This window comes from Hemicordylus capensis, chromosome 13 (genome assembly GCF_027244095.1).
Source record: "Hemicordylus capensis ecotype Gifberg chromosome 13, rHemCap1.1.pri, whole genome shotgun sequence".
Lineage (NCBI taxonomy): Eukaryota > Metazoa > Chordata > Lepidosauria > Squamata > Cordylidae > Hemicordylus > Hemicordylus capensis.
The window spans coordinates 7349251-7375950 of record NC_069669.1 but is presented as its reverse complement, the minus strand read 5'-3'; the positions used below and the strand labels follow the sequence as shown (position 1 = coordinate 7375950).

The 26700-nt window shown below is 47.0% G+C and overlaps 1 protein-coding gene across 2 annotated transcripts; it reads right to left on the bottom strand.

Moving 5' to 3' along the window:
- Nucleotides 1-640: 640 nt before the first annotated feature.
- Nucleotides 641-24157, bottom strand: LOC128336412 (major facilitator superfamily domain-containing protein 1-like). 2 transcript variants are annotated; one of them, XM_053276000.1, is made up of 13 exons: nt 24062-24157; nt 19405-19505; nt 18273-18397; nt 18117-18172; nt 17004-17147; nt 15328-15486; nt 12710-12825; nt 9243-9343; nt 6971-7082; nt 5281-5418; nt 4481-4620; nt 4291-4402; nt 641-3312 (listed from the first exon to the last, which is right to left on the bottom strand). In XM_053276000.1, exons 3-13 carry the CDS (start codon nt 18317-18319, stop codon nt 3196-3198), a joined length of 1242 nt encoding a protein of 413 aa, XP_053131975.1. In that variant the 5' UTR covers nt 18320-18397; nt 19405-19505; nt 24062-24157; the 3' UTR covers nt 641-3195. The 2 variants fall into 2 exon arrangements, with proteins under 2 accessions (XP_053131975.1, XP_053131974.1); XM_053275999.1 differs by lacking the exon at nt 24062-24157 and adding an exon at nt 21947-22099.
- Nucleotides 24158-26700: the final 2543 nt, after the last annotated feature.

The window sequence follows — 26700 nt, the reverse complement described above, 5'->3', positions numbered from 1 at the left end:
TCTTTGTCTCAGGCTCGGATGCAACTCAAACATTGGCATTGGAAGAATTTAGTCACTCTTAGTTCTGTCAACAGCTCATCAGATACCATGTGAGCACGTACAACAAGAGACTCTTTTAGCTGGAAGTTACTGAAATGGCAGTAACAGATTTAATAGCCTACGCCCATGCCACTGTTCTTCTGAAGGGTAACATTACCAGGACTGAAAGGAAATGTTACTAGGGATGTGCTATGGGCTAATGAAGAGAGCAGGAAGGAACATAGACTCTGGCAAAAGGAATGCAAGGAGATGAAAAGGGATGCAAAAAGTTTGAAGAGCATATAGCTAGAAGTGTCATGGGGAATGACAAAAACTTCTTTAAATATATCAGAAGTAGAAAAGCTGCCAGGGAGGCGGTTGGCCCCTTACATGATGGGGGTGTGAAAGGAATTATTAAGGAGCATAAGGAGATTGCAGAGAAGCTGAATGAGATCTTTTCATCTGTCTTCACAGGGGAGGATATTGACCATATACTCTTTCCGGAATAGGCCTTGTGTCTGATCCATCAGGGCTGTTCTTACGTTCTACATGATGATGATTTTCACTTTTTATCCTATGAATTGAGTCAGAAACGTTTTATAAGCTGCTTCAAGGACATTGGTCAGTTGAGCAGTATATAAATTTATTTATTCAACATACTTGTATACAGCCCAAAACATAAGTCTCAGGGCAGTTTATGTACAACCCAAATTTAAGTCACAAATTAAAACAAAACAGACATTTTAAAACCATTACCCAAATAATTTTTTAAAAAGCAGTCAGGGATGTTAATGCTCTTCGCTCCACAAGGTGTACATGCCAAAGCCTTGGGGTGGCTGTAGAGAAATCCTGGCCCTGAGTCACCACCAAATGAGCTGGTGACAACCACAGGCAGACCTCCCCAAATGATCTTAGTAGGCAGTGGGGCTCATGAAAGCATTCTCTTGAGTATCTCAGGCCCAGGTTTCTATTCTAATAAAGAGAAGCCGTTGCTGCTTAAGGAAGAAATAGGCAAGTTCCATAAAATGCCATTTATTTGTGGTGTCAGCCATTGTAAAGCAAGCTATGATATTAAAACTTCCATTACACTGGCTTGTAAACATTCCACTGACCGGAGTCTACCTGAAGTCCTATCCCAAAAGGTTACAGTATAAACAGTCCCTTTTCTAAAGAGTTGCAATCTGAATCCTAGAGAGAAGGGAAGATGGGGGAGGGAGGGAATTAGTCTCTCCTAATTTCTCCTCTCCTATCTGTGAAAGTATGTCATGGGAACAGACATCCTGTAAGAGTGACTTTGTATCAGTCACTGTGGGAGGAGTTAACGTGATTGGATTCACCCTGGCACCATCTGTTCTGTTCTCACATTAGTTGAAATTAATAGTTGCACTTCAAGACAATGGTCAAGTTGTCTTCAAAGCTGTCCTAATTTGTCTTCTCCACAGCATTAGTAGATACCTTTCGCCCGCCCTATAGTTAGTGAGTAGTGTTGCTCTTAAAAGTGTCAATGTGAGTTAGTGATTAAGAGTGAAGTGGGGCTTTGCACTTCAAGGAAAGTGTTGAGCTTTCCAGGCAAATGGCATGAGAGCAGATCTTTAGTGCCTCTGCAAGCAAGCTAGTGACCCCATCCTCAAGTCAGCCTCTCGCCTCGAAGGAAAGGGGCTATCGCTCTTGGTTCTATGCTGCAACTATTCCCTTCAAGTCATCGGCAACTGGCCAATCAGCTTATGCTGGAGGTCCTTACCATTTCCAGCTGCCTTTCCTCAACTAGCCAAGAGACTAACTTGTCCCCTTCAGGGAGGGGTCAAGTTAGAGCTAGAACGTATCTCAACCAAGGGCTGGTCTAAATTGCTGGATCCAACTGTAGAATACCACCTTTTCTATAAGGTGGTATATTACTGTGGTTACCTGAATCCAAGAGTAGTTTTCCCCCCAAGTTCTTTGATAGTAGAAATGGGAGGGGGCTCATCCTAAATTTAGAGTCCTCTTCCTTTGGGGTAAATACAGGAATAACTGGTATCTAACACGTATTTTTCAAAGGGTCTGTCTTCTATCCATAGGAACATAGGAAGCTGCCATGTACTGGGTCAGACCATTGGTCCATCTAGCTCAGTATTATCTACACAGACTGGCAGTGGCTTCTCCAAGGTTGCAGGCAGGAATCTCTCTCAGCCCTATCTTAGAGATGCTGCCAGGGAGGGAACTTGGAACCTCCCCTGAGGGGAATATCTTGCAGTGCTCACATATCAAGTCTCCCATTCATATACAACCAGGGCAGATCCTGCTTAACTAAGGAGACAAGTCATGCTTGCTACCACAAGACCATACCAATATTTGTCATACCTGCTCCTATCTTTTAGTGTGTTCTAGGATAGCCTGTCTGCTTCCCTCTGCTGTATAATCTCTGCCGTGAGAGCTGGCAACTTTCTGTATCTGAAAAAGAAATCCACCTTTCACTACCACCAGATACGCTGATGCCAGCTTAGGGGCCTTTAAAGCAGGGCTGCTCAACTTCTGCCCTCTTGCAGACGCTGGCCTACAACTCCCATAATCCCTGCCTATGGGTCATGGTGGCTGGGGATTGTGGGAGTTGCAGTCCAAAAACAGCTGAGGGGGGCCCTACGTTGATAGGCCTGCTTTAAAAGAAGTCTATCAATAGCTACTAGTTATGATGACCATATAGAAATATCATCTTCAGAGGCAGTATGCCACAAACTACTAGTTGCTGGGGAGCAATGAGAGTGGGTTTAGAGTTATGTCATTTATGCCCTGCTTGTAGGCCTCTGGCTGGCCCCTGTGGGAAGCAGTTCCCTTTCTTATAGAAGTCACGATTAAAGCACTTTATTCCAAATGCTACAAAAATACTGATAAGGTATGTAGGTGTTAGAGAACAGTTATTGTGCAGCCTACTTCACTCTCAGCAGAAACTGCCCTCTTGAGTCTCCCATGCCCAAAGACTTAAAAAACCCCATACTTTTCAAAAAGTAACAGCTACATTTTCTAGGAACTGGAAGTCAAGGCAAGCTTCCAGATCTTCCTTTTTATCCTAAACATGACATGTGTTCATGTGTGAATCCCTTTCTTGGTGTGTTTGAATGCCCTTGTAAAACACTTAGAGGAAATAAAGTCGGGGTATGTTTGAGATCCACTGGCACTCTGGATTCGGTCGCAGAAGGCTGGTTAGTTAATGGCTCTCTCATCCTCCACCTCCTCGTTGAGGAGTGGTGCTGTGTCCACCGGCTGCCTCGCCTCCGGCTCTGCGGAGGAGCGCTTTGTCGTGCGGTTCAGCGTTCCACCCTGGGAATGCAGAGAAATGGAAAAGGAGACCAAAACTGAGGAGCGATGGGGCTGAGCTCTTGCAAATGACTTGGAATTTCACTGTCAGCAGGAAGCGGGGTCCTGAATGTTTTAGACTGTCTAGCACAGTGGGTGGAAGCAGCTTGTGGAACCTCATATGCACATTTTGCAGGATATAGGGACCAGACAATAAGGAGAGGGGTGAGTTTAGGGCTGGTTGGAGCCTTTATTGTACAGCTTACACCCTGCCCCATGGTTCTCAAGTCTTCATGAAGCAGCAGTTTAGCTATGATGCAACTGGACAGACAGTCTAGTTTACTGGGAGTCAAAAAATATAAAACCTGCCAATTGCATTTTTGAAGCACTATGCAGTATTAAAATCACTATGCAGTATTAATCCCTGCTAAGTAAAAAAAAGTGGCAATCCTCTTCTATTTTGCAGGGGGGAGAGCAACTGGCCCAGATTCACCCCCAGCACAGCATCCCATCTGTAACTATTGCTGATTTCTATCTTGTTTGTGTTTCTTTTTAGATAGTGAGCCATTTGGGGTCAGGGAACCATCTTATTTTTGTCTGTGTAAATTGCTTTGAGAACCTTTGGTGAAAAGCGGTGTATAAATTTTCATAGTAGTTATGCTAAGGTTTGTGGCTGCCAGTATAACAAAAAGCAATGGAGGCCATAAAGCATCAAGTATGTGTTCGGTTGACTTGAGAGATGAGAAGGACATTGCTGTAGACACCCAGCCCTCAGGTCCCATTTTGTTTTTGGAACTGTAGCCAACAGTGGTTCTAAATTCTGATGTTTTCCTTTACAAATCATGAGGGCGAGAAGTTTCCTTTTTAAAAGGAAGATCTTCTTGTACTGTATTCCTAAGTACACTTAGAAGGGAGCAAGCCCCGTTCAGTAACCAAATACAGGATTGTGCTGCATGATTGGAATATGGCACAGAATTAGGCCTGTGTGTGGCTGATTCTTACCTGCTTCTTGTCCACTATATTGAGGCTCACCGAGGCAACAATGCAGGCAATGGTGTTGGCCAGCATGAAGACCATCATCTGTTGCCAACGCCACAGCGGAATCTTTAGTTCACTAGCAGAATTGGAAAAAGAGGAAGATAAGACTACTGGGTTACATCCCCCGGGAAGGTGGAAAGTTAGCTCTTCTCACCTGGACTTTGTTCCCAGAATCCGTCCCACAATCACGTTTGAGAGGCCAATTCCAATCATTTGAACAGAAGTCGCAAGCCCCATGGCTGTTCCCAGGGTTGCCTGGGGGACCACAAGTGGTATAGATGGCCACATGCTAGCCTGTAGTTGGAACACAGAAAATTGAGACAAATAACTGCATTTCAAGGGGTTTGAGGTTGTATGTGTTCAATTCAGACCAAGCAACAGCTAACGGACAGAAGCGAGTAAGACTATTCATGTATCTGTGCCCATATCACAAGGGAACTTATGCACAGATCTGACAGATATTGAGAGCAGAGCAACACCCCTTAAGAAGTTGTCTTGGTTGCACTGAAATATATACATTCTGGATTATGATCTGGCTCAACATGACCAAGCCATCCACAAATCCAGCTGAATCTTTGGTTTACAATACACTCGTCTTCTTCATACATTGACTTCAAGTCGAAAGCAGCTGTGGAATCTTACAACTTATGAGGCCTCAACAGCTTTCTCTGAAACTTCCAGCACTGATTCAGTACTGGAGAAAAATACAGATCTGCTCTTTTCTGTCAGCTATCAGCTCACTTCTGGAGAACGTTTAAGACTTGGATACTGGGCTGCAGGAGGTCAAATCCCATTTAAGAGAGGGGAGGTTTACTTTCAGTCCTTTCCCCTACCCATCTCTAAAATGGGCCATAGAAACTTCCTCAGATGATGTAATGTGGGGTAAGTGACAGAAGTTGCCCAATATATTCTAGAAGAGAGGAAGCCAGTAGGGAGTTGGTTCCATTCACTTACTGCTGCAAAGGAGTAGGTGATGCCCAGCCAGATGGTAGAAACAAGGGGAGGAACAAACGTGAAGGCCAAGAGAGCGAAGACGGGCAAAGTCAGGACCGCACAGCCAACAGCAAACACACCTCTCAGGCCAACATAGTCCTGGGGAAGAGCGACAAAGGGAACAATTCATGCTTGCTACAAGACCAGTAGAACATAGAGAACTGCTTTATACCCAGTCAGACCCTTGGTCCACCTAGCTCAGCACTGTCTACACCACCAGGCCTGCTCAACTTTGCCCCCCACAGCTGTTTTTGGACTACAACTCCCATAATCCCCAGCCACAGTGGCCAATAGCCAGGGGTTATGGGAGATGTAGGCCAACATCTGCAGGAGGGCCAAAGTTGAGTACCCCTGGTCTACACTGACTGGCAGGAGGTCTCCAAAGTTTCAGGCAGGGGTCTTTCCCAGCCCTACCTAGAGATCGAACCTGGGACCTTCTGCACGCAAAGGTCCTTATCTCCCCAATAAGGCAAGGGGGCATTATTATCCCCGTGCTGCAGATGCGGAGGAGGAGTGTCTGGTCTAAGGCCACCTAGTGAGTCTGTGGCAGAAGCAAGATCTGAACCAGTGGCTTCCCAGTTTGTAGCCCAACCTCTTAGCCACAACACCACACTGACTCTCATAAACACAAAGATGTTGACTTTGACATTCCTCAGTAGCCACTGTGGTGCCCTAGAGCTGACACACAACTTGGTACTATCCCAGGACTGAGCTGTTCTGGCCTGCCTTTAGATGCTGGACTACAACTCCCATCATCCCTGACTGCTGGCCTGTTGCTGGGGATGATGGGAATCGTAGTCCAAAAACAGCTGGCGGGCCGAAGTTGTGCAGCCCTGCCTTAAACTCAGCGGTTTACTATTTTGTCCAGAACGTGCCACGTGCTCAGGTTCCACGTGGACCCCTTTCAACTCGCAGTGGGAAGGAGCCAAACTTAAAACCTGCACAAGGCAATACACTCCCTCCGTTTGTTTTGGAATTAACAGGGGGCCCATTGCTGGGCAGCTGGTCACATATTTTGCATATGCTAAGTCCATCGTCCAGCTCTTAAATAGCTGGGCTGGAGGAGGAGGAGGTCTCTCTGAGAAGGGCTGCTGGCTCTGTAAAAGGCAGCCCCGTGTATCTGCAGAGAGAACCAGGTTTCACTGCCTGTGTTACATTTTGGAGGTGATGGAACAGGATGTCCAAAAGCACACCCATTCCGGACTCTGAAACCACCTCCCCTCATTTCTGCTTGCAAACCTCTTCTAATTCAGCATTATTTTTGTGTGGCTCTGCCCATGGAAGCCCAAACTCTTATCTCTATCTTATTTCTAGGGAAAGGAGAGTCTTGTGGTAGCAAGCAGGACTTCTCCCCTTAGCTAAGCAGGGTCCACCCTGGTTACATACGAATGGGAGACTACATGTGTGAGCACTGTGAGATATTCCTCTGAGGGGATGGAGCTGCTCTGGGAAGAGGAGAAGATTCCAAGTTCCCTCCCTGGCAGCATCTTCGAGAGGGCCGAGAGAGACTCCTGCCTGCAATCTTGGAGAAGCTGCTGCCAGTCTGTGTGGACAATACTGAGCTAGATGGACCAAGCGTCTGACTCAGTATATGGCAGCTTCCTAGGTTCCTAACCCATCCGCGGATTTCCCCCAGGCAAGACATACTTACGATTAATATGCCAACCGCCGCAGAGAGAACAAGGGAGCTGTCGTAGACTGCCCCGGCAATATAAGCAGCTGCCTGTTGGCTGTAGCCAGAATACTTATCTTGGATAAACTTGCTAGAAGGAAAAAAGGAGGGCTAGATAAACACATCAGGATTCACATTTGGTTATTCTGGCAAAAGTAATGAGACTGAAAGGTTCCCCCTCCTCATCAAAACACATCCTGTTCTTCTGGCTTGTAGTGCAGGTTTTCTCAGGCCCTTGCCAGAGCATGTTTGCTTTGTGCTGCGATAACGCACCAGAGAGCAGGAACATGCAGCCCTTTGGCACTTTGGAGTCACTAACGTTTTGCTTCGCTTTTCTTTTTCGCCACATGCCAGCAGTTCCTGCAGAGCAGCTTCCAAATTACATTAGATGTCCTTGTCAGGGCTTCAGGGGCGATTCAGGCCCAGCCCAGTATCCCTCCAGTAGTGGTTGCTGGTGTCAGCCTTGTGTTCCTTTTTAGACTGAGCCCTTTGGGGACAGGAAAACCATCTTATATTTCATTTATTCTTCTATGTAAGCCACTTTGAGAACTTTGGGTGAAAAGCAGTATCTAAGTAGCAGGGGGAAGAAACTGCAGTTCTCAAAGCCACACAAGGAGCCCTGAACCGTGTCCCACTATTGCAAGGGGCCTTAAAACATCTCACAGCTATGGACCTCCCAGATCTTCCACCGACAGCCACCCCATTTAGAATTTTAGAATTAAAAATGCAAGAGAGAGAGCGTGCAAGAAAGAACGGGCGTGCCTACTTGATTATACATTTTCCTCTTTGAGCTCTACCTTTAATTCAATGACCTTCACTCTTTTCCAAGCAGGAGTCACTTTGGCAAAAAACAAACACACACCTTTCATTGCGAGAGTCACTTCCCACTCTGCTGACCTCTGCATAGCCCTCAAGTGTGCTGCCCCTAAAGATGCTCCCCCAAGCAAAGGCTCTTCCCCTGAGCAATGGCCCTGTCCCCTAAGGGAGAAACCTTACAGCACTCATATGTAGTCTCCCATCCAAATGCAAACCAGGGCAGACCCTCCTTAGCAGAAGGGACCACTCCTGCTCACTACCGCAAGACCGGCTCACCACCCAGACTGGCTCTGCACAGGTATGAAGCCCAAGACCCATTTGTAGCCCACTGGGCTGGTACAAGGTAAAGGTAAAGTGTGCTTTCAAATCGATTTCGACTCCTGGTGGCCACAGAGCCCTGTGGTTGTCTTGGGTAGAATACAGGAGGGGTTGACCATTGCCTCTTCCCGCACAGTATGAGACAATGCCTTTCAGTATCTTCCTATATCACTGGTGCCCGGTATAGTACCAGCAGGGGTTCGAACCGGCAACCTTCTGCTTGTTAGTCAAGCATTTCCATGCTGTGCCACTTAAGGCAAACTCTGGGCTGGTATACCCCAGGCAGAGTTACCACTGGTGCGTCTGGTGGCAACTCAGTTGCTTCTGGACTGTGGAATGCACTCCCTGCAGAAATCCATAATTTGAATTCTTTATTGGCCTTCAGGAGAGCCCTTAAAACCTATCTGCCTGCTCTCGCCTTCCAGGGTTTTCAAAATGTTGTAAATGGTTTTAATGTTGTAACCTGGTTTTTCAGGGTTTTTAAATTGTTCTGATAGTTTTAACGGTTGTTTTATGATGTTTTAATAGTTTAATAGTTGTGGTATGCTGTGTTTTTGTTTTTTGTTTTAACTGTTTTTTGTTTTCATTGTAAACTGCCCGGAGCCATTTTGGAAGGGCGGTATTAAAAAACTGAACGAACGAATGAATAAATAAATACAACTCCTGAGCCAGCAGGCTTTGCCCTTGTGTAATATCCAGCCTTCCCCTCCAAATCAATATTCCCGTTTCAATGATGTAAAAAGAAAAGAGGGAGCAGAAGGAGACGTGCCAAGGTCGCCATGTTAAAGCTGGAGTTCAGCAAGCTCCCCAGGCTCCCCAGCCCATTACTCAGGAGTCGCTTTGCCGCTGCCGCCACCCCCTGCTTTGGGGAAGCTGCAACAGTTCTCGAGTCACTGCACACAGCATTTCAAAGCAGAACAGAGGAAGCTGCCGTATGCGGAGTCAGACCCTTAGCCCATTGAGCTCAGGACTGTCTACACAGGCTGGCAGTGGCTTCTCCAAGGTCGCAGGCATGAGGGTCTTGGGGCCATTTTGGCCCATTTCCTGATAACACTCCTTCCTTCAGACACGAACAGCCCTGGCCCAGTTACCAGCACGGCCACCCCGATCGGTTTACCTGGCATCTGCCACAAAGGGAAAGACCCCGTTGTAGAAGAACATGATGGTGAGAATCAGGAGCCAGTAGCGGAGCGGCAGGCGCCGGACATCCTGGATGCGCTGCAAAGAGAGAGCGGAAAGGATAAGGCACATTGCTTGTGGGTGCGCCAAGGACCATCTGCAACGCTCTGCGGGTCAAAGGGACTCGGGCTACACTTTAACTTGGGGCTTGATACATCCCGGGTACCAGAGAGCCAGGACACCTCGACACTTAACTGCAGCACCGAGACACTAGGCTATCCAGAGGCAGTCATTCAATAAAATCTTTGTCTCCGGCAGCCCTGTTTCCACCTTAAGTAGGTTACTTGTACAGGGGATAAAGAGGAGCAGATTTACTTTCCCCTCCACAATGTCCTCGTCGGTAAATCTGGTAATTTTGTCAAGTGTCTATTGGCTCCAAGACGCAAAGAAAGTTTGTCAAGGCTGGCTTTAGCTTTCTGGATGTCTTGGAAAGAAGGAAGGGTGGGTCACCAGACATGGGAGCACAGGAAGCTGCCTTATACTGAGTCAGACCCTTGGTCCATCTAGCTCAGAATTGTCTTCACAGACTGGCAGCGGCTTCTCCAAGGTGGCAGGCAGGAGTCTCTCTCTCAGCCCTCTCTTGGAGATGCTGCCAGGGAGGGGACTTGGGACCTTCTGCATGCAAGCCTGCAGGTGCTCTTCCACTGAGCTACAGCCCCATCCCCTAAGGGGTATCTCTGACAGGGCTCACATATAGTCTCCTATCCAAATGTAAACCAGAGAGGCCATCTAGCTCAGTATTTTGATGACTTGTCCCCTTAGCTAAGCAGGGTCCACCCTGGTTGCATATGAAAGGGAGACTAGAAGTGTGAGCACTGCAAGATATTCCCCCTTAGGGAATGGAGCCACTCTGGGAAGAGCATCTAGGTTCCAAGTTTCCTCCCTGGCAGCATCTCCAAGATAGGGCTGAGAAAGATTCCTGCCTGCAACCTTGGAGAAGCCGCTGCCAGTCTGTGAAGACCATACTGAGCTAGATAGACCAATGGCCTGACTCACTCACTATATGGCAGCTTCCTATGTTCCTATGTTTACTGTCTGGCAGCAGCTTCTCCAAGGCTGCAGGCAGCAGGAGTCTCTCCCAGCCCTGTCTGGAGAATCCTGTGCCAACACTACTCCCATGGCAGGGCAACCATCAGCATCAAGGAGGCACCCATAGCTGGCCATCTGCCATCAGCTGCACACTGGGACAAACCCTGTGCATAACAGACTCCTGACTTTGGATCCAGTTGCAGCCTCGGGAAAATAAGCTTGCAAAGCTTTGCCATTTCAGACACTCTCATGTTGCCCCCCACCCCGCTCAAAACCCCCACTATTCATTGCAGACATCTTCTTTCTCACTGCATGTATTGGGGGAGGCCTCTCAGAACTCAAGGAAATTCAAAAACCAACCTTTGAAATGCTGTACTAACAAGAGTAGATCATCATCAGCCAGGAAACCCACAATACAAAGACTGGAATACATTTTTTCATGTGACAAAAAATGTTATATTTGTGCAGAAGTGCACATTCGTTCATGGGTACACTTCTGTTTTCTAAGATTGAGGGGGGGATTTGGGAGAATACCTGTCAGGCTAGAAAGGCGGGGGCTACCAGGCTGCACCCAGCCACTTCTCCGCCCTTAAATTAAAACCTTTCCTGACAACTTGGGACCTTGAAGACTTTGCCAGAGTAAGGAAGGGTTTCCTGTCCTTTAATGCACTCCAGGACTCTGCGCTAGGCATGCCCAAAGACAGTGCAAACCAGAGACGTTTAGATCTTCAAAGCCAAGCGCCAGAACAAACACACCCTCCAGTTTTTTAAACCCTACATACGCTGACCAAAGCAAGGTTCTAGGCAGCACGGAAGGATTGCTGTGCTCCGTCTCTGGCAAGCCACACCCATATCAACAAACAGCTGGTATCACCAGCTCTCTGTGGTCTAAGCAGGGGAAGCATGAATGGCCTCTGTGCTTCCAGTTCATCACCTAACCAGAGGCGTATGAAGCAGCCACACAAAGAGGCTGTGAAACTTACATGACACACACCCCCACCGTGAGAACCAGGTCACACCAAATCCAAAATTGGTCTCCCAGGCTAAATTCGTGCGGCTTGCTCCAGACAGGCCAAATGGCTACAAGCAAGATGCAACCGGGAAACGGGCATCGCGAACAAAAAGTAATCAGAGTCCTAGGGTGCTCAGATCAATCGCAAACACCCTGCTACTGCCGACAAAGGAGGCGGACAGCTAGAGCTCAGAGGCTTTCGCTAAAGGCACTGGCGCCCTTTGCTGGCTACAGACTGCAAATGCTACTAGTAAGTGAGCTAAACAAAGCTATAGGCAGCTGCCATATACCAAGTGAGACCACCGGTCTATTTAGATCGTTGTTGTCTGCCCAGTCGGGCAGCGGCTTCTCCACGGTTCCAGGCAGGAGTCTCTCTCAGCCCTACCTGGAGATGCTGCCAGGGAGTAAATCTGGGACCTTCTGCATGCAAGGCCCCATTTCTGGAACATAGGAAGCTGCCATATACCGAGTCAGACTGTTGGTCTTATCAAGCTCAGTATTGTCTTCACAGACTGGCAGTGGCTTCTCCAAGGTTGCAGGCAGGAGTCTCTCTCAGCCCTATCTTGGAGATGCTGCCAGGGAGGGAACTTGGAACCTAGATACTCTTCCCAGAGCAGCTCCATCCCCTGAGGGGGATAACTTCCAGTGCTCACACTTCTAGTCTCCCATTCAAATGCAACCAGGGCGGACCCTGCTTAGCTAAGGGGACCAGTCATGTTTACGACCACCAGACCAGCTCTCCTCCCATAGAGGAAGTTGTCTTCTACTCAGCCACGTGGCCACCAATTTGCGTGCCACTGGAGTTAGGTGGGGCCGAGAAAGAGCACATTGGCCTCGCCTCCAACAGCACACAAACAAGGCACCAGGCAGAGAGCATCTCACTTGTCATTCTGCTGGTGACCACGCCCCCCAGTATGATGTCATATGCGGGGTGTGTGGCCGGTGTGCGCTATCATGCACAGACATTAGCACAGGGTTGGGGCGGGGGGCGGGCACCAGTCAAGCTCATCCCGTGGCCACCAGCAAGCTCCCTACACCCCTGCTTATACTGAATCAAATGATCGGTCCATCTAGCTCAGTCTGGCCTGAGCTAGATGGACTGGTGGCTCTCCAGGGTTTCAGCCTCTCCCGGCTGTACCGGGAGATGCCAGTGGGTGAAGCTGGGACCTTCTGCATGCAAGAAGAGGCTCTGCCACTGAACTACAGCCCCATCCCCTAAGGGGAATATCTTAACAGCGGACAGTGCTCCCATGTAGTCACCAGGGTTCCCCTCTAACAGGGATTCCATTCACGCTACTGCAAGACCAGCTCTCCACCCCAAAGAGCCAAGCTGAGCTGTAGGCTGCCCCTTTCGCTCTACTTACCACTTTCTTGGACTCTTGCTGGATCACGCCATCCAAGCCAAGCTGCTTCATGCCCACTTTGTCCAGCACGCTGACTATGATGGCCGAAAGGAAGCCCAACACACACAGCACAGTCCCTGGGACAGAGAAGAACCCGTTGGTGGAAACTCCATCACTGGAAATCCTTAGGAACATGTCAGACAAGCATTTAGCTGATTTCCTTTAGGAGAAGCGCTCAGTCCCTTAAGCAGGAGGACTGTCTGGGTGACACATCAAGCCATTCCCTGTTATATATTGCTGATATTATATATACCCAGTGGCAAGACATCTTCCATAAAGTCATCCTTTTACAAAACTCTTAAATATTATAGATAGCATCTGAAACATGCAAAATACATCGGTAACGGAGTCAGAATTGTTGGACATCATTTCTGACTTTCTCACCCACATAAACACTATTATGGATAGTGTTTCAGACACTATCCATATTTAAAGGTTTTGTAAAAATATGGACTTATAGTAGGAGCTGTTCTCTTGCCAGCTTGAAAATTTGCTTATAGCTATAGTCATGGGGAAAGTGGCAATGTGCCTGATTCCATTATCTTTGGAATTGCCCACTGGATGTTCATCCTTGGAGATGGGTGGGAGGCGGGTGCATAGTTCCTTGGTGACCACAAAAGTTCAATGAGTGAGTATCAAAAACATCCCCTGCTAACTTGGCAAAGAGGCACCTTTTGACATCGTGATCCTTTTTATTGAGCAGCCCTATTCACCCCCAGCATAGTACCTCCAGTGACTGTTGCTAGTGTCTATCTTATCTTATGTTTCTTTTTAGATTGTGAGCCCTTTGGGGACAGGAATCCATCTTATTTATTTCTCTGTGTAAACCGCCCTGAGCCATTTTTGGAAGGGCAGTATAGAAATCGAATGAATGAATGAATGAATGAATATGTTATAATACAATGCACCAAATGGAGATGCATTTTGAACTAAGGGCTATGAAATACAAACTGCAGCTTAGCTCTTCAATAGAGCTATTTTTGCATCTCCAGTTGAGAAGCAAGAGAAGTCTGAAGATTTGAACACGTCGAAGCTTATGCACATCTCCACTGGGATAGTGTTCAAGATGCCCCATTAGAGGATACTCCAGAAGCAACAGAAGCATATGCTCGAGTTTCCAGCATGATTTCCAGGGGAAAGCATAAACCTTCAGGTATGTAGGGAGCCCATACATCTTGCAATGTGTAAGTATCTCATTCAACATCACACCAGAAATATGAGGTGCTAATTTCTGTTGGAGATGAACCCTACTGACTACTGGGGCATTAGGGGTAGAGATAGTGAGTTGTTTATTATTATTATTCTCATCGTCATCAATTTCACCTAGGGAGGAAGTCCAGCTAAGGTCACTAGGCTAAATTCTGCAGGAGTGAAACTGTCAAGGGTTGTTGTTTTTTTCCCCCAGACACAGCCATGGGCCTGGTCTGATTCAGCTCCTATACAAGCCACCTCTTTGAAGGAGGAGTACCTGTGCTAGGGTCAAAACAGAGCAGGAGGTGGTGGAAAGAGGGTCTCTCACCGGTCCTGGATGGGCTTACACTTCCCCCAGAAGGAACAGGTCCACAGTTTGGGAGTACTTCTGGACCCAACCCTCTCTGTGATACCTCAGGTGGAGACAGTGGCCAGGAATGCTTTCTATCTGCTTTGGCTGGTTAGCCAACAGCACCTTTTCCTGGAAGTGAGTGACCTTAAGACAGTAGTGCACATGCTGGGAACCTATAGGCATGACTACTGCAATGCACTCTACGTGGGGCTGCCTTTGTACATAGTCCAGAAACTGCATTTGGTGCAGAATGCTGCTGCCAGGTTGGTCTCCAGGACATCTCAAAGAAACCATTTCACTCCAGTTTTAAGAGAACTACACTGGCTACCAATAGGTTTCCAGGCAAAATAGAGGGTGCTGGTTATTACCTATAAAGCCCTTAATGGCTTGGGCCCATGGTATTTAAGGGAATGCCTTCTTTGTTATGAACCCCGCCACCTATTAAGATCTCCAGGGGAAGTTCATCTGAGGGTGCCACCAGCTAGTCCAGTGACGATTCAGAGGCAAGGAAAGCCTTCTCTGTAGTTGCCCCAGGACTGTGGAATGCAGAATCCTGCTGAGATTAGAGCTGCTCCATCCCTGTTGACCTTTAGGAAACATTTGAAGACACATATCTTCGACTAAGCGTTTTAGCTATTTAGTGGTTTTTAGCTATTTTAACTTGAACTTTGATATGTTTTAAAATGTCTTGGTTTGTTTTAATGTTGTAAACCGCCTAGAGACTTCGGTAGCGGGCAGTATACAAATATGCTAAAGAAATAATAAAATAATAATTAATAAATCAGTGCTGCCGTGGGTATTATCTCAAAGGTGACAAATCACAGCATTTCCACAAAATGGGAAGGGATTACATCCCCCCCCCCAACAACAGCATTAGTTTGGAGAAAAACATGAGACTTCAGGAACAGCAGTGCTTCTCCGAAAGATGGCACAGCGTATCCACTGCAATGTGAATTAACCTTCTGGAAAGGTTCCAGCAGACACTGATGCTGCAGAAGCAAAGCAACCCGAAGCCAGTCCGCAAAGGGAAACTCACCTCCCCAGAGTGTCCACTGGATGCCAAAGTGACTTTCAAACTGCTGGGTGAAGAAGAAGTTGAGGACGCTCCCAAGCCGGGAGAAGGAAAGGGTGAGCCCAAAGGCCAGAGCCAGCTCCTTTCCCTTGAACCAGAAGGCAGTAATGCGGTTCTGAACAACTCAAAAGGCAGAGAAGAGATCAATGTTATTAGCTGGAAAATATTGTACATGGAAGTTCTAGAGACAGACATGGTCTCTGCAAAAGAGCTATTTTAAAAAAAATAAATCCATATTGCTCTTTCCACAAAACGTAAGACAACAGAACAAAACAATAAAAACACAATCACTAAAAGATACAAGAACCAATCAAAAGAGAAAACAGCAGAAGAAACTGTGCCCTGCATTTAACCACAGCAGCCCAATCAGCCACATAAAATTAAGCCAAATCCCCTGTCGCTTGCCTACAAAGGAAAGTCTTAATGAAGGACCTAAAGGCGTCGAACGATGGTCCCCAAACCACTCAGCAAAGCCCGTCTCACAACTAAGGCGCCATTGGTGAAAAAACAGTCCCACCCCCCAAGGATTCACATGGCGACAACCTTGGCATTGTCAAGCAACAAAGTCACAACTTTGTTATTTGCCAGGCATTTTGCAGCTGGGTCCTGCTGCTGCTTCTGCCCTTTCCCTTCTGTTTCAGAGATGGCCAACCTGACACTCTATAGCTGTTGTGGAACTACAACTCCCATCCTAGGAACACAGGAAGCTGCCAAGTCAGACTACTGGTCCCTCTAACTCAGTATTGTCTACACTGACTGGCAGCAGCTCTCCAAGGTTCCAGGCAGGAATCTCACCCAGCCCTACCTGGAGATGCTGCCAGGGAGTGAACCTGAGACCTTCTGCATACACAGCGGATGCTCTGCCACTGAGCTACAGCCCCATTGTGGCTCATCCTCAGCTGCAATGGCCAATAACCAGGGGATTATGAGAGCTGTAGTCTGACAACAGCTGGAAAGCCTCAGGCTGTACAACCTTGCTTTCTTTGCTGCTGTGTTTCCATTTCTTGTTAAAACGCCAACCATATGTTATGATTGCATGGGGAGTGATTTTTTTTAATTATCTCCCCTGCCTCTGGAAGTGTCCGGTGCCTTCCCAAAAATATGTCCTTGAGGGCTGCATGATCCTCAGGGGCATATTTCCAAAAGGTACTTCTGGAGGCAGAGAAGATTCCCGGAAAGTGCTCCCTCCCCGCTGCACATGTGCAGCAGCAGGGAAGCTCTCTGGCGGCCTTAAGAGCAGCCTCCTACTGTGTCTTCACTGTGCTTGTCAAGATGCCAGTTGCTGCTTGTCTGTGGCCAGGAGGACTGAATGGGCAAGTTGCAGTGTACCTGTGTGGCTCAGTGTAGCGCCTGGGGCATCTAGGAAATCACACAAGGGTGGGGATCTTGGGCTGCTGCAGTGTCCGGCTAGCCCCAGAAAAACAGCGTTTCCAATACCCTTCACGGAGCCATGACACCAAGGTGGTAAGTGCCAACAGACCAAGGAAAATGTCACATGCAGCTCAAGTTGGGGTATTTCATGTGCCCTGGCATGTGTCAACCTAACTCAGGTTTTCCATCACCAAAAGGCAGATGTTTAGGGGTGAGGCAAGCTTTTTAATCCACGGCCTAACTAGCCAAGGGCTCATTCTGTTCCTTACTGGTGAGCGACCCATTTCCGGAACCAAAAAGCAACCGGCCCGTCAGCATCAGTGGCAAAAGATACGGAGTTCCTTTGAAGTGGGAGCCCAGAGCAAATATGGATGACCCCAGGACAGTGAGGAATGAGAAGACAAAGACGCCAACTAAGGAGAGAAAAAGAAAAACCATATGGGAGCCAGTCATTCAGTCGTGGGACACAGAGTCATAACAGCAGACCACACTGCAGGCAAGTTTTAAGACCACGGTTTACCATCTCATTTGACAGTTCCCGAGCACATAAACATCATCCGTTACGAGAAGGGGGGAGCATCACCGCCTCTATTTTGATTGTTGCTGCTTTGCCAAGCAGGCAGGTAGTAATGCCTACTGCTCCGAAGATCCCCAAATTTTGTGCCCAAAACAAGCCGCACAAATATTTATGCCAACTGCCATATTTAAGTTCCAGCAAAATCTATACTGCTTTGTCATCAGGGCTGTATAACTTCAGCCCTTCTGCAGATGTTAAGACTACAGCTCCCATCATCCCCAGCCACTCTGGCCAATAATCATGGATGATGGCAGTTGCAATCTAACAGCAGCTGGAGGGTCAAAGTTGTGCAGTCTTGGTTTAGACTGACAGAGAATGAGAGAGAGAGAGAAAGAGAGAGAAGCAGCAGGTTGGGCCAGGAGCGTGGGAGTTGTGCAGAACCACTACAATTTCCTTTTCATTTGGACTCAGTATCCATATAACTCCGTATCTGATACTGCAATATAGGAGAGGTCTATCAACGGCTACTAGTCGGAGGGCTATAGGCCACCTCCAGCTTCAGAGGCAGGATGCCTCTGAGTACCAGCTGCAGGGGAGTAACAGCAGCAGAGAGGGCATACCCTCAGCTGCTGCCTGTGGTCTTCCCAGCAGCACTTGGTGGGAAACAGGATGCTGGACTAGATGGGCATTGGGCCTGATCTAGCAGGGCTTTTCTTGTGTTCTTAATATCTGCACTTCGCACCTGGCACTTGTTTTGAAAAAAACAAACAAAAGCAAGAGATTTGTGGGAGGCAAGACTGTGTGCCCAGTTCAAGATTCTGCACTCCATGGCAGATATGTCAACACTGAACTCCTCAGAACTTACAGCGATTTCCCAGCTTGTCAATCAAGAAACCAGCCACGATCACCACGAGTGCATTACTAAGACAAAAGAAAACACAAGGGTTGCAGGTTTTTCCTCCTTTTCAGTATCCACTGGCTACCACCCATTTCCCTCCCCTGCGTAAAAGGAGAGACTCACGTCCAGGCATAGATGGCGTACAAAAGATTGTACTCTTCTGGCGTCATGCCAAGGCCTTCGACACAGTCGGCTGTTCCGTTGTGTCCTGTGCCATTATGCTGCGTTCCATTGGGGCAGGTTAGATTCTGGATAACAAGACAGTGTAAAGGGAGCATAAATTCCAGCAACAACAATGGGCCAGACTGGAGAACATCCTAATTTAAGAACCATCCCAAGATGCTCAACTGCCTGTTTGCCACAAAGGGCCAACACTTTTATGCCACTGATCAAGAGACTGAGCAGAACCTTTAGAATCATAGGCAGGAGCTGGTTTGTCTTCATGAAGGTGGGGGGGGGGAACAAAACAATGACAAACACTCACTAAAACAAATACCTTATACCAGGTATAACTCTGCAGCAGATTAGTGCATTCTGAATGCAAAATTTCCCAGGTTGCACAGGAACACAGAAAGCTGCCTGACTGAGTCAGACCACTCGTCCATCTAGCTCAGTATTGTCTACACATAGGGATTCTCAAATGTTGGTTCCCCAGATGTGATTGGATTTCAACTCCCACAATCCCCAACCAAAGGCCACTGGGGCTGGGGATTGTGGGAGTTGAAGTCCAATCACATATGGGGACCCAGCGCTGAGAATCCCTGCGACTGGTAGCAGCTTAATTAGGAACATAGGAAACTGCTGTATACTGAGTCAGACTATTGGTCCATCTGGCTCAGTATTGTTTACCCAGACTGGCAGCGGCTTCTCCAAGGTTGCAGGCAGGAATCTCTCTCAGCCCTATCTTGGAGATGCTGCCAGGGAGGGAACTTGAAACTTTCTGCTCTTCCCAGATTGGCTACATCCCCTTAAGGGGAATCTCTTCCAGTGCTCACATATCAAGTCTCCCATTCATATGCAACCAGGGAAAACCCTGGAAGGCCAGGCCAAATCGGTAGGTTTTAAGGAAATATTCGCTTTGCTTCCATTCTAGATACAGCAGAACCATTCCAGTTGCTGCCCCTCCCCTCCCACTCTGGCTTGAGAAGATTTGTGTTCTGAACTGTTTTGCAGCTGTACACCACTAATCCTTTTTTGCCTCCACAGTCAATATGACTTTTTGGATACCGTTGCCCCTCTCCACCTAAACACTTACCCCTTGAAACTGCTCTTGCAAGACACTGGGGATGTCAAAGCAGAAGTAAGAGCCAAAGGTCAAGAGGCAATTGAAGAAAAGCACAACGAACCGGTAATAGGCTGCAGAGGGAAGAAAGGGGTTACTGTGAAGAGAAGTGTGCAATTCTGGTGGTGACATCCTCCTCACCATGTCCATTTTCCCCAGGAGGACTCTGTTTTCAAAACAGAGTCCAGAACTGGTACCAAGCCCAGGCACCCTGCAATTGACTTGCACACTTGAAACTGAGCTTGCTCAAGGAATGTAAGATAACAAACATTCATCTTACCGTTAATATTCTGCTGTGAATGTTTATGGATGTTGTCATTTGTTAGCCAGTAATGGGAATAACAGGAACTACATAGGAACATGAGAAACTGCTGCCTCCCAATTCAGACTCTTGGTCCATCTAGCTCAAGACTGTCTACTCTACACTGACTGGCAGCAGCTCTCCAAGGTTTCAGAAAGGAGTCTCTCCCAGCCCTACCTGGAGAAGCTCCCTGGGACCTTCTGGATGCAGACCAGATGCTCTTCCACTGAGCTATGACCCCATCCCTTAAGAGCAGGGCTGCTCAACTTCGGGCCTCCTGCAGATGTTGGCCTACAACTCTCATAATCCCTGGCTATTGGCCACTGTGGCTGGGGATTCTGGGAGCTGTAGTCCAAAAAAAAAACAGCTGGGGGGGAGGCAAGTTGAGCAGGCCTGCTTAAGAGGAATCTCTTACAGTGCTCACATGTAGTCAACCATCCAAATGCAAACCAGGGCACACTGCCACCCTGAAGTTTTTAAAGAAAAAATGATGCCAGCGGGGGGAGGGGGAGCGGCAGAAAGGGTAAGTGCACCCTCCCCCCGCCCTTAAAGCGCCAACCCCACCGTTTCCAAACCGCCCAGTCACAGTTCCATGCACATCCCTAGTCTCCAAGCAACACCATCTGGAATCTACCAGAGAGGTAGGAGCAGATCCACTGTAAAACAGTGCCACCCAATCCCAACTCTCTCAGGTGATCCAGAAGGATACCATGGCCGATGGTATCCAAAGCCACAAAGAGATCCAAGAGGATCAGCAGAGTCACACTCCCTCTTGATATCCAATTGGAGATCATCCTCAGGCCAAGGCAGTCTCGACCCCATAGCCCACATGAAAGCCAGTCTGAAATGGGTCTAGAAATCTGCATCATCCAAAACTTCCTGGAGCTGAGAGGCCACCACCTGCTCAGTCACCTTGCTCAACCATGGAAGGTTAGAAACAGGTCTGTAGTTAGCCAATTCCAAGGAATCCAGGGCAGGTTTCTTCAAAAGTGTTCAGATAATGGCCTCCTTAAGACAAGGAGGCATCCTGCCCTCCTTCAGAGAAGCATTTAGAATGTTTACCAGACCCTCTCTGATAATATAATTATCAGATGAGATAAGCCAAGTTGGGCAAGGGTCAAGAAAGCAGGTTGTACGGCACACAGTCCAAACAGTTTGTCCACTTCCTCAGGAGTCAAAAACTGAAAATGATCCATTTAGAATGTTTCAAAGAAGATTGGAAACCATTCTTATTGAATTTAAAGAACTATTTTCCTAATATTGATTTTACAACAGGGTTTGAAATTTAGTAATATTAGCAGGTTGGGTAGATCAAAATCATGTTTGTAAGGTTTAAATCTATGTTTTGAATTATTATTATAGCAAGGGTTAATTCTATAGTTGATTATTCACAAGGAGGTGTGAGCCGGAAGTCCATATTTGTTTAATATGTTAATGATTATTGTTAAAATTAATAAAAATTTAATTTTGTAAAAAAAACTGAAAATGATCCAATCTAATCCCATATGAATGTTCTTCTTTGGATTGAGTGGGGCAGGGAGGGGGAGAGAATGTGTATATATATACACACACACACACACTCTGCTTTTTAATATTGTTTTCTGCTTTGAGAATTGGCAGACCCCTGAGCATGTGCAAAAGAGGAGCCTCCTACAAAAAGCCCTTCAGGTTTCTGGGAAATGGGGTTTGGGGGGCAAGGAGCACAATTTGCAAGGAACATTGAACATAGGGACACAGGATGCTGCCATATACGGAGGGTAATTTGCAAAGGAGCTTGGACATAGGAAGTCGCCATATACCAAGTCAGATCATTAGTCCATCTAGCTCACTATTGTCTTCACAGACTGGCAGCAGCTTCTCCGAAGTTGCAGGCAGGAATCTCTCTCAGCGATGCTGCCAGGGAGGAAACTTGCTCCATACCCTAAGGGGAATATCTTACGGTGCTCACACATGTAGTCTCCCATTTATATGCAACCAGGGCAGACGCTGCTTAGCTAAGGGGACAAGTCATGCTTGCTACCCACAAGACCAGCTTTCTTCCTCCTCTTGCTACCAAAAGGCCAGCTTGACTCGAGCACAGACGTTTCTTGCTTTGGAAATTTAGTGCGGAAGAGGGAGAAGAAGAGGAATGCCCAGGGAGACTCTTTTGGCCAGTCGGTCACCTGACTGAACTAAACGCGGGTCACATGACAAGCAGGCTCCGCTCACACTTACCTTTCTCCGCCGCTGCCTCCGCCATGCCTGCTCAGACGCCCCGCTGAAAACACCTGAGTCTCCGCCCACTGGGGCTTGACCACGCCCCTAGCCTCCCGACACCGCCTGGTACCGCCTGACACTGGGCTCCTCCCCCTCTCTTTCAATCTCTGGCGCTCGTTCGCGCTCTCCCCGCGCCCTTGCTCCAAGCCCCGCCCAAAGCCCCGCCCCATCGGCTGTCACTCTGCCGTTCCTACTGCAGCGGCCTCCGATAACTGCCCCGCCCCTGCAGGTTGGTTGTGCGCGCCCGCACGCACACATCCCTACACTTCCAATGTTGTTGTTTTTTTAAGATACGTGTTAATGTTATCACTGTAAACCAATACAATCAGAATTTAACATAATTAAATCAGCATTAAACAACTTGCACGTATGCTCAGTTACCTCAAGTAAAAATAAAGCCAATAAAATCAGTGTTAACGCATTTATATGCATGTCCATCCACATAACATAAAAATAAAACCAATCAAATGAGTATTAAACCACTTTTATGTAGTCTCACAGAAAGGCAATGGAAATTTTCTTCAGACAAATTCCAGGGCACCTGCCTTAAGTTACAGCTTAAGTTAAACACAGAGACACACTTTAAACATATATACGTGTGTATGTGATTTAAGCACATACTAGCCAACCAATAAACAACTTGTTATATGCATGTTCATTCACATAAAAAATTAAACCAGTAAAATGTATGCCCAAGAAGGAGAACCAGAATTTGGGGAACAAGAATTTTCCTCAGATAAATTCCAGGGAACAAGAATTTTCCTCAGAGAAATGCCAGGTCCCCTCCATTAATGTTTGGCTTTTGTTAAAACAAACAAACAAACACACACACAAACAAGTCTGAAAACATGTTGTTAATTTTAGCACATAGTCCTGTTAATCGATAAAATTATTATTAAACAAACACACACACACACAAACATTTAAAAAAACAACAACCCAATAAAGTTCCTGTCATTTCAAATTATCTGTAAAGATTCCTCCTTTTGAAAGACATACTTGTTATTAGCCTTTCTATACATCCAACCATCATTCACACACATGAGAAGAAATAATGAAATAAGCAGGAAAGTTGGGATGGTGGCGGAAGAAATGGGAAGAAAAGCAAAGGAGAGGAAGAAGGACGAAATTAAAAACACCAGGTTATCCTGGATGCAACTTCACACACACACACCCGCTTTTCTTTTTGCTGTACATATTTCCACAGATATCCCCAATTTGTGTCTGAGGGGGTCATGGGGACAAGCATCCCCACAAAAGAGGTCTCTCTCTCTCTCTCTCACACACACACACACACACACACACAAACAACCATTTCTGGACCTTTTTGGGTCTTGGACCTCGAATTCATAACTAGATCAAAATCTTAAGCACACTTTCTTCAAAATTAACTCTCAACATCAATTCCATTCACGGTACTTCCGAAGAAAATATGTTTAGGGCCGAAAGTGTTCATGTGAAATGTACTATTATTTCTTTCTCTTTCAGAAATCTAAGTTGGGAGACAAACTTCATCGGTCACCCCTGAAGCTATTCCTCAGGACTCACCCATAAGCATTTGAGGAGTTTCCCCCTCACGTTACTGAAAAGTGGAATGTAAGTATTATTATTATTATTATTAGTAGTAGTAGTAGTAGTAGTTGTTGTTGTTGTTGTTTTTACTGCCAAACTTAATAACCCATATCTTCCTCTCAATTATGTGCCTTTTCCTTAAAAAAAAAAAAATTGAGCTTTCCCATCTGCACCCCTGCTGTTCCTGGATATTTCCCCCACAATATTTTTCCCCACAACATCAGGCCGTTGAAATCTCTATTGCATGCATTCAAAAGTCACCTGGAGAATTTATTTATTTCAATAAATAAATAAATAAGATCTGTATACTGCCCAAAACGCAACTCTCTGGGCGGTTTACAACAAAATAATAAAAACAACAAATATAAAGGTTAAAACATTACATCCATTTAAAATTTAAAATGTTAAAACAAATGAATTAAGCGGTTTCTGGATTTTTCTGCCCAATATTATTTAGAATAACAAACTATTAAAATCGCCAGAATTTATTTCAAGTGTTACCTGGAGACTAACTGACTGGAGCGTCACCTAGAGATTGACTATTCCTGACTATTCCTGGATTTCCCTCACACCCCAAACAAATGTGCAATATTTTTCACAATACCAAGCTATTCACATCTCCAAAGTTGTTTCAAGGGTCATGTGGAAATTGGGTGACAAAGAGACTGCAGGCCAGTCATAGGTACATAGGAACATAGGAAGCTGCCATATACTGAGTCAGACCATTGGTCTATCTAGCGCAGTATTGTCTACCCAGACTGGCAGCGACTTCTCCTAAGGTTGCAGGCAGGAATCTCTCTCAGCCCTATCTTGGAGATGCCAGGGAGGGAACTTGGGACCTAGATGCTCTTCCCAGAACGGCTCCATCCCCTACTGAGGGGAATATCTCACAGTGCTCACATGTGGTCTCCTGTTTAAATGCAACCAGGGCAGACCCTGCTTAGCTAAGGGGACAAGTCATGCTTGCTATCACAAGACCAGCTCTCCTCCCTAAACAGTACCAGCTCTCCTCCAGTCCTGGAGACTTGGAAAGCCTACCCAACATCTTTCTTCACACTGCTCCATACCCTGATTTTTATATGCTAGTTCTTCCTTGACTGCTCCATGCACTAACTCTAATATCCAAGTATCTATGCAGAATGAGGTAGCAGAAAGATCCTTATCGGAGACCTAGGGAACTACTGCCAGTCAGAGCCAGTTGGCCCAATTATCGGATCTGACCCAGGGTAAGACAATGCTGTAAGCTCAATAATCTGGCTCTTTCGATCACAGAAACACATGCAGTGGACTTTATTGTTATTATTTTTACCCATCATTGGGAATAATGAGAAGATCAGTATCTGAATAATTGAAGAGCTTTCCCACACACGTTGGCAGTGATTGTCACCAGAGGCGTAACTATAGGGGGGGCGGGGGGCACGTGCCCCGGGCGCCATCTTTTCTGGTCACGTGGGGGGCGCCGCCATGACAAAAAAAAATATATTTTTTAATTTTTTGTTAATACAAATGTTTCCTGCTCAGTGCAGCAGCACTGCAGCAGTCAAGGGAGCACGTTGGCACCCCCTCCCCCACGAGCGGTCCCTTCCTCACCCCCCACGCGCCCCCCCATTGCTTTGCTGGCGCCTGGCGGCCAGTCAGTGGCCTGGCTTGGCGGCGGCGGCAGGTGCTTGTGAGGAAAAACCTAAGTATAATGTAGTACGTTGGGGGGGTGGGGGGCGCAGGGGGGCGCCATTTCAGTGCTTGCCCCGGGTGCCGTTTTCCCTAGTTACGCCTCTGATTGTCACTCTTATCCTTGGGGATTCACCGTTGCAGTATTTTCCGGCCATGCACACATACATGGCTTTCTGGAAATACACGCTGCCAGACTCTTGCTGTTTCTTCCTGGTCTGATGACTCACATTCTACGTCTCTAGGCCTGTAGCAGAGAGGGAGGAACATCTGAAAATGATAGCATATGAATGTTCCTTCTTGGCGGGAGACAGCGGCAAATGTAGCTTTCCCCAGTCAGTCCCACAATCATTTCAATCCTGTGCATCCCTCCATGAGCAATCGCTTCTTCTCATAGAGAGAGGGAGCTCTAACTGGCTTATGTCATAGCTCTCTCTTCGCTGCCAGCCTTGCTCCTCACGCCCTTGCAAGCCGATCTGGAAGCAGGCAGCCCAACTTTTAAGAGAGAACAAGAAAAGCAGAGAGGTTCCAACCCTGTGTTTTCCTTGTAAGGCAAATTAGGAGAGGCACTTGCAGAGGCGAATCAGTGGACTAGAAGGTGTTCCATTCCCACCAGTGGTGGAGCTGCAATGCTGGGATTATTCCTCACCTCCATGTAAGACAGAGGAGCTGTCCAGCAGTACAAGGAGCAGGTTTCAGGATAAGGTCCCTGGGGCAGAGGGGGAGCTGTCCAGCCAGGTAGCTAGAGCTGGGGGGCAGAGAAGGAGCTGACAATAAGAGGTGTTGCACCAGTTAAGATACAGGCCAGCCATCTTCACTGTTTTTCAAGCAGGGGCCACTTTGGTAAAAACATTTCCGTGTGAGACCCATTTCCCACTGTGCTGACTTTTGCACACTACAGTACTGCACTGTTCTCAGGGCAGGAAGGGCCCTTAAGAGCTTAAGAAGGCCTCTCTTAAGAGCTCCATGGGGAAAGTGCTGGGAAGGGCTATACATCCCAGGACTCTGTGAGTGCCTTCCAAGATGGTGCAGGGGCTCAAGGGGGATCCATTTCCATTAAAGGAGTCCTCCTGGTGCTGGGCAAAGCACAGCCCTAGATGGTGAGAATGGTCATCTCTGCATGGTACAAAAGGGACTGTGCAGAGTATTATCTTATTTATATATTATTTATTTTTCTATGTAAACCGCTTTGAGAATATTGTTGAAGAGTGGTATATAAATATCAATAGTAGCAGAAGTAACTTGCCTAGGGAGCCAGAGGTTGCCAGTTCAAATCCCTGCTAGTATGTTTCCCAGACTATGGGACACACCTATATCGGGCAGCAGCGATATAGGAAGATGCTGAAAGACATCATCTCCTCCTGCGCGGGAGAGGGCAACGGTAAAGCCCCTCCTGTATTCTACCAAGAAAACCACTTGGCTCTGTGGTTGCCAGGAGTTGACGCTGACTTGACAGCGCAACTTTACTTTAC

Coding starts and splice junctions, on each gene's coding strand:
- LOC128336412 (XM_053275999.1), bottom strand. CDS start 21,971: ATGGCGGAGGCAGCGGCGGAGAAAG. Junction 19,506..21,946: donor GGAGGCAGCGGCGGAGAAAG/GTAAGTGTGAGC, acceptor TTCCCTCTGCAG/CCTATTACCGGTTCGTTGTG. Junction 18,398..19,404: donor TGCAAGAGCAGTTTCAAGGG/GTAAGTGTTTAG, acceptor CTTGTTATCCAG/AATCTAACCTGCCCCAATGG.